General features: G+C 38.6%; 1 protein-coding gene across 8 annotated transcripts in view; it reads left to right on the top strand.

The window, feature by feature from the left end:
• The window catches only part of PLD1 (phospholipase D1), a 281,147-nt gene extending 273,520 nt beyond the window's left edge, over nt 1–7,627 (top strand). For all 8 annotated transcript variants that reach the window (XM_023737926.1, XM_023737927.1, XM_023737928.1 and 5 more), the window contains 2 exons: nt 2,948–3,065; nt 4,779–7,627. In XM_023737926.1, the coding sequence (XP_023593694.1) occupies nt 2,948–3,065; nt 4,779–5,003 (343 nt within the window). In that variant the 3' untranslated portion in view covers nt 5,004–7,627. The remainder of the gene's footprint in view (nt 1–2,947; nt 3,066–4,778) is intronic.
• Nucleotides 7,628–10,704: the final 3,077 nt, after the last annotated feature.

Below are 10,704 nucleotides of genomic sequence, written 5' to 3'. Positions count from 1 at the left end.
ACTCCCAGGCTGAACAGTGAACCTCGGAGGTAACTTCACCACTGAGCTAAAAGGGTGTCTGGGGGCCATACTCTCGAGGTTTCTCCAGTCTCCTTTTAGGCCAGTAAATCTGATCTTTTTTTTTAGTTAGAATTATGCTCTACATCCTTCTCCAGCTCTGTCCAGAACCCTCTGTTGTGATCCTGGTCAGCCCTCTCTCTTTTTTAAAGCTATTCTTATGTAGTCATGAGGTGTTATTTTAAATAAGATTTTGAGTTTATGAAACTCAATTCCAATGTGGCCGTGGTGCCAGATCCATTTATTTTAAACGGTTTTTATATAATGAAACAAATGCAGATTAAAACTATTATGAGATGCTCATTTTTCCCTGTAAAATCGGCTGAGCTTCTTCTGGAATTGATCATGTTAGAGATGACTGAGGAGAGCATATGCATTGGTACAGTCTTTTTTGGAGATAAATGTTGCCCGTTCTTTGATCCAGGAATTTTAATTCTAAAATTTGTCCTAATGAAATAATTATAAAAATTTACAAAGTATTATATGTAATGAATAAATGTTTATTATACCACTATTCCTAATCATGAAAATTGGAAACCCCCCAAAGTCCATAATAAAATAATTGGTCATTTAAACATCATAAAATAATTTGTTAAATTTCACATTATGGAAAACTCTGCAGCCATTAAAAATAATGATGTAAATCTATGTTTATTTAAATAGAAAGAGAGCAACAGTATAACAACTTCCATGCTGTTAAAGCAAATGGTCAATTCTCATTTCCCCATTCTACCCAGTCCATCAAGTTCAATTTTAACACAGTTCACCTTGATATACTTCTTCATGTGTTCCAGGATATCCCAACTTCTTGGTTTCTCCAGCCTCATGGTTGTTCCTCCTCAATCTTTTTGATGATTCCTTCTTCTCTCACCTACTGTCAGAGTGTACCAGGTCCTCTTCTCTGTCTATACTCCTTCAGTGAACACATTTAAAAATCATATGAGCTTTATATATGAAGGCAAGTCTCAACCTGTATCTCTAGGCAAGTCTTCTCTCCCAAACACCAGATTCATTTATTCAACTGCCTACTCAACTTAGCCACTTGGATATTCAATAGATATCTCAACCCATACAAAATTGAATTCCTGGTTTCCCCCCGACCAGCTGACTACCCATGGAATTCCCACGCTCAGTTAATGGAAACTACATTTTTCTAGTTGTCCAAGCCAAAAACCTTTAAGTCATCCCTGATGCCTTTCTTTTCTCATGCCCTAATAGGGTCGCTATGAGTCGGAATTGATTCGATGGCAACGGGTTAGATCCAACCTATCGCTAAAACCTATTGGCTCTACTTTCATCTCCACTGCTACCACCCAGGTCCAAGCTACCATTAGCTCTCACTTAGACAGCTGCAATATCTTCTCACTGGTCTCCCTACTTCAACCCTTGCCCCACACAGTCTATTCTCCATCAGCAGCGGTATTTTAATGTGGAGGTCAGATTCTGTCATTCCTCTGCTCTAATGCCTACAGTGGGCCCCTGTCTCACTCAGTGTAAAAACCAAAGTTCTTACAAGGTATAATTTTCCATTGTTTTTCTCTCTGTAGCACAGGCCTTTTTGGTATTCCTTAAACCTACCAGGTATATGCAAAAAAGGTTTTGGACTCAGTTTGAGTTCTAGCTCGATTACTAATGTGTCTCCAAAATTTAGTTGCCTGTCTACAGAATGGGAATTATATGTCCCATCTACTTCACAGGATTGAAGTGGAAGTGCTTGTTAACCCTAAAGCCTTATGTAATACAATGGGTTATTATCATTTTCCAATATGACCTCTCAAACTTGTCTTGCTTTGCTTGAACATTTCCTGTTATTTCTAGTCCCCTGTTTATATGCGATTAATTCAAACAATATCTAGTATGTGACTTCTTTTATGTCAGACACTGGAGATATGAGAGTGACCAGGACATGGTCTCTCAAGAAATTTACATTCTAGAAGTGGAAGACAAATCAGTTAAAAACAAAAAGGATATAAAATATTGCAGGTGCACTGTTAAAAGCATATAGGAAGTACAATGGGGAAAAAGGAAGAACGTTCAAATCTGCCAGGATTGACGAGGAGAAATGGGGGTGGGGGAGGAAGGGAGAGCCATAAAACGTTTTATAAAGGTGACCTTGTACTGAATCTTAAAAGATGGTAGGTAGCGTAAGGCAAATAGGTAGAGGAAGGAAAAACCTTCTCCGACTAGTCTTGCTGCATACTCTTAAAGAACACCCTACATTTATCACAATTTTAATTCATTATTTGATGTATATTATTTATTCACATGATTCATTCAATGATTATTTATTCACTGTTGGCCCCATCCACCAAATTTAACTCTACTCAGGGAGATTCCCTGTGTTTCTTATTTATTTCTCTACCCTAGAGTTCAGCATAGTGCTTGCTCCAAAGGAAGACAGGGAGGAAGGAAGGATCTACCATGTCATTGTTAAGAGCACAGGTTTGGGAGACAGAGCATCCTAGTTGGAGTCCCAGCTCTACCACTTAACCAGCTGCATGACCTTGATCTAGTTGCTTAACCTCTCTGTGCCTTAGTTCCCTTATCTGTAAAGTGAATATAATAGTTGCTTCTTTATGGTGTTGTTGAGGACTTAGATAAGGCTTACAAAGGGCTTAGCACATTGGCTTGTACCATATTTTGAACACCAGTTTTATTCTCCAAGGCTTTGAACACCTTAGGCCAAATTTCAGGGACACTCTCAGAACAAAATTAAGGTCTTTCTCTCTGTCCAACAGTTAAAACATTTAAGCATCATAGCAATATATATATCAATAAAAAAAAATCGACTTCTATGGTTGAGTGCCTGAATTACATTACCCTTAGAAATAATACCTTCAGCAAACGGCTTTTTCTCAGTTACTCAATTTGGAAGGCATTTGTATTTCAGGGTTGTCCTTGGCTACCTTTCTGACCTGAATGAGGACATTCAGGACCCAGTGAGTGACAAATTCTTCAAGGAGGTTTGGGTTTTAACAGCAGCTCGAAATGCTACGATTTACGATAAGGTGAATTTCATGTTTCTTTTCCCCCTTTTTTCTGTTGAATATCCTCACAAAATCCCTATCATTATTTTCACATTATATTGGTACAGTGTTTGTTAACACTGAAAAAGGAAGAGTCAAATAGCATCATGGATTATGGGTTAGAAAGGGCTCTAGTGGCCTTCTAATATCTCATCCGTTGCGAGAATCCCATTGTACGCACCCCTAGCACATGGTTATCCAGACTCTGAACATGTCTAATGACGAAGGGAAAAGAGGCAGGTGGGATCGAAAAGTGAGTGAGACCTGGATTCAAATCCTACTCATCCAATTGTTGGTGATATAACTTTGTGTACAGTGATATGACATTCTGAGCCTTCCTTTTCTCTCCTCTAAAATGGGAGGAATATTCACTAGAGTGGTTATGATGATAAAGAATAGTCCATATAATATATTTAGCCCATAGTGCGAAATAAATGGTATCCGTCCTTATGATAAAGCTTATTAATAATGAGATACTTCCTTTGTTGGGCAGCTCTAATTTTAAAATGGTGTTTTAAAACCAGCTCCATTTATTATGGAGGCCAAGCCCATCTCCTGGTAAGTTTTATCCATTGGTTATTATTTTTAAAATGTGCAAGAGTTGAGTTGTCCAACTGTGGAACAGGTTATGTTATGAAGTAATCAGCTTCCTATCATGGAAAATATTCAAGCTGAGGTTCCTTGAGAATCTTTCAGAAATTGGGTAAGAGTGTGTTCTTCTTTATGACCTTCCAGTGTCCCTTCCAGTATGGAGACATCATCATTCTTAGTGAACCACGACAACTCTCTACATAGCCTTTTTTAAGGCCATGATCAAATAGGTCATGTGTAAGGAGACTTTTTTACAGGCTTGATTCCCTCAATTGGTGGGGGACAGCTATAAAAAGACATTTTGGGGGTAGTATGATAAATCTAAGGAGCCCTGGTGGTGCAGTGGTTAAGCTCTCGGCTGCTAACCGAAAGGTTGGCAGTTTGAACCCACCAGCCACTCTGTAGGAGAAAGATGTGGCAGTCTGCTTCTACAAAGATTACAGCCTTTGAAACCCTATGGTGCAGTTCAACTCTGTCGTACAAGATCGTTATGAGTCAGAATCGACTCAACGGAAAATAGTTTGGTTTTGGTATGATAAACCTGAATATGGACCGCATCTGAAATGAGATTATGAAACTAATTTTGTTAAGTGTGATCATGGTCGTGTTGTTATGTAGACATATGTCTTATTGTTAGGAAATACATGCTGAAGTATTTAGGGCTAAAGTGTTATGATATCTGAAACTCATCTTCAAATCGACAAAAGACATATTATATATCAGCAGTTGATAACTCTAAAACATGAACAGTTATCAAAATAAGAAGTTAGAGAAAATATATATATATATTTAATGCAATCTTACCCTTAGACCAGAACCTCCAGTGAGATTCAGGGGCGATTATTCCCCCAAAAATTAATCTTAATGGTGGGGTAACAACAATGACATTCCTTCCCACTAGTTGACTCTGTCCTGGGGTTAATGACTTGTTTCGATCAGATATAAGATCTAATTATGATTTTTTAAATGAACCAAATCTAGCAGTGTCTTTGTAGCAGGTAAGAGGAGAAACTTTTAAATCAGATCTCTGTCTGTTGGAATATTTTCCATAAGGGGATGTACTTTTAAACTTATCACTCAATTTCCTATTTGTGTTTTAATCAGGTGTTCCGGTGCCTTCCCAATGATGAAGTACACAATTTAATTCAGCTGCGAGACTTCATAAGCAAACCCATATTAGCGAAAGAAGATCCCATTAGAGCTGAGGAAGAACTGAAAAAGATCCGTGGGTTCTTGGTGCAATTCCCCTTTTATTTCTTGTCTGAAGAAAGCCTACGGCCTTCTGTTGGAACCAAAGAAGCCATGGTACCTATGGAGGTTTGGACTTAAGAAGAGTTGTACTCTTTTGCAGACTAAGGACTTTCATCCTGAACCACATTGCACACAGTGACATTCTGGAGACCTCACAGCCAAAGCCTGTCCTGGCACACGTCTCAACCCATTAACCCACTGGGAAAGTGTCAAGGACTGACATGGAATGGTTTGGAAAGAATGCAGCTCTACTGTAGGGACACTGAACCTGAGCAGGGATTTATAATTCCTCCAGCCTGTAGTTGTGCAAAAGGGACTGCGTTCTTGCTGGTAGGCATCTGCAACAACATGAACATATACTCAAATCCCATGACGTACACCAAAATGCATTTCCTTTACGAACGAGAATTTACCTGCTGCCAAGAGTTATCTGAACCTCCTTATTCTATGCAGCAAATGTCTGCTGGGCCTGCCCTGGTCTTATACTCTGTACAGGCAGTGTTTGAGATATTGTTTACTGCTGGAAGATGTTGTGATGCTGCTTCTAGGTTGCATGAGATCCCTGTCTGTCAGACCCTGGAGTAGTAGTGCTCTTCCAAGACGGACGTGGTCATTATTCCTTTTTAGTGACTGAAAGGACCGGACAGACTTTAGTCTACACAGCAGCCCATGTTAGGCACTTCTGATAACATTGAACTATATACTTTGACACCACGGGGCAGCAGGAAAGATTTAAATTCACTTATTGAGAAAGAGATTTCACTTTGCCCCCAAAGCTGCTGACAAGATGTGTCCTTGTGATAACGCCCACCTAATCAAACTGGAAAACATGTACAGTGTATTTGATTGCACAGCAAGCAGATGAAAAGAGCACGCCGCCTTCAGGAACCTCCAAGGTGTCAGTCGCAATCTGATCCAGATAAGAAGAGAAGATTCCTTATAGGCCTCTAAAATTTCCTGTCATCTTTAGCTGTGGGATTGATTGAAATTTAAGTTTCTACATTTCAAAATCAAACCAGTGAACTCAATCTGTCTTTCCAGAAAATCAGAGGCTATGTAACTCATACCAAGTTAATGAGTCCAACCTTATTTGACATTCAGCTCTTCAGCCACATTATCTTCTTTAAGGAAAATTAATTGATTGCAAACTATGTGCTGCTTTGCTTGCATTATTAAATACACATTAACATTCTGCAAGGGCTTCCAAAGAAGTTCAGGTGCTTATTAATTCACATTGTCCTAGTCTGTGAATTGTTCTGGAAACCCCATTTCTCCTTTCACTTTCACCAAAGCTCTAATTTTACTAAAAGTAGTACTCTTAGAAGAGCTAATGGGGGTTCCCAAAAGGCCTGTGCCTGTAAAACATAGGGTAGCTGCAATGATTACAAATTTCTATGGGCTGCCTGGACAGAATCTCATTTGGGTGGTTCTAAGAAGCAAGGACCCAACCCCCTGTTCTCATGGAGCTCATAGTTCAGTCAAAAGGTTGAACAAGAGGACAAGGTCAGTGATATGGGTTAGTAGAAGATAGAGACAGTATCACAACCCAAGGGAGGGTTTGACAGCCAGATACTATTTCACAAATGAGGTAGGACGATGTAATCAACAATGGAAATGAAGATACTTTTATGAATAACTTATTCTCATATGGCTGAAAATGGTAAAAGCAGCTTCATTCTATAGCATTTGTAAATAAAACATTTGCTATTTCTGAAAGAAGTTTAGATTGACATGTAAGGTATTAAGTGTATGTGCAATGCCTAAAGATTTCTTCTATTTTATTTTCAAATACTTTTTAAACCATACAGCAGTCAACAAACTGGCTCTTGGTTTCGTGCAAGATGTTCACATAAAGCATGAAAACTAAAAGCCAGAAACAACTTTTCCAGTCAGTTATTCCAACTTCCATCCCATTTTACAGATGAGAAAACTGAGGCTTGGATTGGTTTGAAAAACTTAAATCCATCCAATTTATAGATAATGGAACTGAGACTAGTGAATTTCTGCAGTCCGTTACTGACTTCTTTCACTTTATCACTGCTTCAAAATGAGATGCTGTAACTAGATTTCAGACAGCATGTCTCTAAGCTATTTTGAACGCTGTGATATTATGTATTTATGTGTTTATTGGTCTGTCTCAACCTACTAGAAGATAAGGGGGCAAGGACTCCCTGTGTTTTGTTCATAATGTATCCCCAGACCTGAAACAGTGCCTGGCACATAGTAGGTACTCAATAAATGTTTGTGAATGATTCACTGAGGTGGAGGAAAGAGCTAGTGAAATGAAAAACATACTGAGTCTCAAATAAGAAATCTTACTGCTGGTTTCTGTGGCAAATTTTTTTCGAGTGCATCTTCTCAAAGGTAAGATGCTCATCTGCAAAGATGAGTGGCTACAAGATTTACTTGGAGGCGTTTTATGGAAAATTCAGTGCACTAATTGCCTCTTTTGCAGTAGCAGTTTACATAGCATTCTGTAAAATTCACGTGGACTGTGGACATAAGATGCACCATCTAACCTACTTACCCATCCTTCTCTGGTATCATTACTACCTAATAAAAGTTACAGAAATTTATCTTTAACATTGAGATGTCTGATATGAACTTTAAAATGCAAATAACTCAAAGCGTTGAAAAAGCTATTATGAATCTGTTCAACATTTCAAGTGGACGATAATCTTCCAAAATGCCTATAAAAAAAAAAAAAAACACACCAAACCTGTTGCCATCAAGTCGGTGAGACTCATAGCAACCCTATAGGACAGAGTAGAACTGCCCCAGAGGGTTTCCAAGGCTATAATCTTTATGGAAACAGACTGCCACATCTTTTTCCTACAGAGCCGCTGGTGGGTTCAAACAGCCAACCTTTCGATTAGCATCCGAGTGCTTATCCACTGTGCCACCAAGGCACCTTTGCCTATAAATACTGTACATGAACCTTGATAATCTCTGTAATAATTTTTGGTTTTGTGAAGAAACAGTTTTATTATTACCATATTTTATGCAAATAAGACACACTATCTATGTTTGCTAACCTCACCTCCCCCCTCAGTATATTTTCATAAGTGCCATTATGCCAATTTTTTTTATGTGTTGCTGTAAAAAAATCAGCATAGCATGCTTATGAAAATATCTCGCGGGGGAGGAGGGTTGGCAAACAAACATAGAAGGTGCATGTTATTTGCGTGAAAGTACAGTAGAAGAAATGAAGGGCAGACTGTGATCATAACCTATCAATGGTACTTAGATTGGCCAAGCTCAGTCATTGGCAGGTACATAGTGGGTCTGGTGAAGGCATTTGTTCTGTTTCAAGTGTCTATCCTGTGACTTACTCTTCAGTGGGATGTTCTTAATTCTCAGGAGCAATGCATCACAGAGAGGTGTGGAGATCTGGTTCACTATATAATTGTGTGGCATATTATGAAATGAAATATTGGTTTGATTTTAAAAGCACCTTTGGAAGAAATACTAGTTTGTAGGTACTCAAAATATGGGCAGTTAATCTCTTCTGTAATATCTTGGGAAATTGTAATACATCATGAATTAACAGCCTTTCAGATGACAACAGGAAGCCAAGAAGTCACTTTGCAGATGTAAGACTGTAAGTTGCATAGATTTTATATACATAGTAAAGAAATCTGCACTTCATTCTATATCTCCTCACCCCTTATTCCTCCAGTGTCTGCCCACAACCAGAACACCTTATTCTGTAAATCATTATAGAGGACAAGAAGTTCCCTGGCAAAACCAAAACTGGACCTCTACAGTAAATCTTCAGTTTAACTCGTATTTTTAAGTTACTGACAAAATATTACTTTTCGCTTTCCCCAATCTGATGTGGCATTTGAGCATTTTCAGATGCCTGTCACCTGCAGCGGGGCGTACAAGCGACCCTTATATCTCCTCATCCCTCTCTACTCTCTTGTTTAAAATTAGTAAATGTGAAAGGATTTTAGGTATGCTTAGGAATGCGGTTTTACTTCCTTGGAAGATCCTCTGAGGCCAATTACTCCTGGCAGTGTTGAGATTTTAAGTGGGTTTTACCCTGGGTTGGGCCCTTGAGAAATTCTTGAATCTAGAAATTCCCCAGAAAAGAAAGTTCATCAGCCTCTATCAAAAAGTTGCGGGTGAACAATCAGTGGATTTGCATTATTTTTAAGGGGGACACGTGTCATAATGTGATTCCTAATGTAGGAAACCCTGGTGGCATAGTGGTTAAGAGGTATGGCTGCTAACCAAAAAGGTGGGCAGTTCGAATCAACCAGGCGCCCCTTGGAAACCATATGGGGTGGTTCTACTCTGTTTTATAGGGTCGCTGTGAGTCTGAATTGACTCAACGGCGACGGGCTAATGGCAGTGTAATTCGCATGTGATCTAATACTTGAGTTTGGAAGGCTTTAACTTGAGGTTAAAAGGATTCATTGAAGGAACCAAAAATTTTATGACAATTTTTTATAGATTATTTAGCCTTTATATCATTTATGATTTGTAACTTAAGAACAAAAAGTAATCAGTCACAGGATAAGTGAAAATTTGTCACATTAATCATTTTAAACTTGCAAGTCTTAAAGTCAGAGATTGGGATAGCTATCCAACCAAAATGCAGGCTTACTTCTTCCTATTTCCAAGCAGCTATAATTCTTCACTTTATTCTAGATAAATGCATTTAAGTGAATGTCATTCTAGTTCTGCTTGTTTGGCCCTGGAAAATAAAACTTCATGCCCTGTTAATCTATATTCCCCTTGGATTCTTCACATAAAATGGTCTGGACCAAACGTACTGATACTCTCCATTTTAAAGATTCATACCAAAGTATTGCGGTTGGAGCACACACCTCTCTGGCACAGAAAGCAAATACTTGGTAATGAACATCCATTCAGAATATCCAAATATTCTGGGGAGAATTCTGGGTCTTAGCCTCCCCTCCAGGGCAGGGGTTGGCAAACTAAGGCTGGGCATCCTGTTTTTTGTAAATAAAGTTTTATTGAAACACAGTCATGCCCACTTGTTTACGTGCTTTCAGGACCATATGACCTGCAAATCCTAAAATATTCACTATCTTTAAGGAAAAGCTTGCCTACCCCTACTCTAGAGAGAGCAGAGTATATCCAGATACAGTATCTCAACTAAAAAGACTTTGCAGAGTTTTACTCTTCGTAAACAGGATTTTCAAGTCTCCCTATTCCAGAGGCTAAAAGAGAGCCCAACATTCCACAATGAATTTATTCTAAGAACATAACCAAGTCCTTTCAGGAATGAAAATCACCTGGTTTTGGATTCTGGTAAGAGTTGTGGTCAGCCAAAGCAGATTTCTCCCCTCCGAGTACTCATAAACAAGCATGGTTGGAAATGTTTGTAACTTAAGTGTTGGACGAATGAGGATGAATAGACATAACGGTAGTAGTCAGAATGAGAATTATGTAATCAAAAAACAGTTCCCCTGAATTTTCCTTCTGTGAAGCATTGGAAATGATACGTATATCCATTTTTTTGCTTTACAATCAATGCTCTGTACCTGGTCCCGTAACTGATTTTTTTTTTTTTTTTTTTTTTTTTTGCTAATGTAAGTGTTCATTAATTAATTAAAATTGTGACATTCATAATGTCCCTCTATTCCCTCCCCTTTTTAAGTTTTATTGTGCTTTAGGTGAAAGTTTACAGTGCAAATTAGTTTCTCATTCAAAAATATATACACTAATTATTTTGTGACATTTGTTGCAATACCCGCAGTGTGTCAGCGCTCTTCCCCTTTCCAGTCCGGGTTCCCTGTGTCCACTT

The sequence above is a fragment of the Trichechus manatus genome, unplaced genomic scaffold, assembly GCF_000243295.1.
Source record: "Trichechus manatus latirostris isolate Lorelei unplaced genomic scaffold, TriManLat1.0 scaffold00110, whole genome shotgun sequence".
NCBI classification, from domain to species: Eukaryota; Metazoa; Chordata; class Mammalia; order Sirenia; family Trichechidae; genus Trichechus; species Trichechus manatus.
Note: the sequence above shows the minus strand (reverse complement) of the source record. Positions and strands in the feature narration are given on the sequence as shown.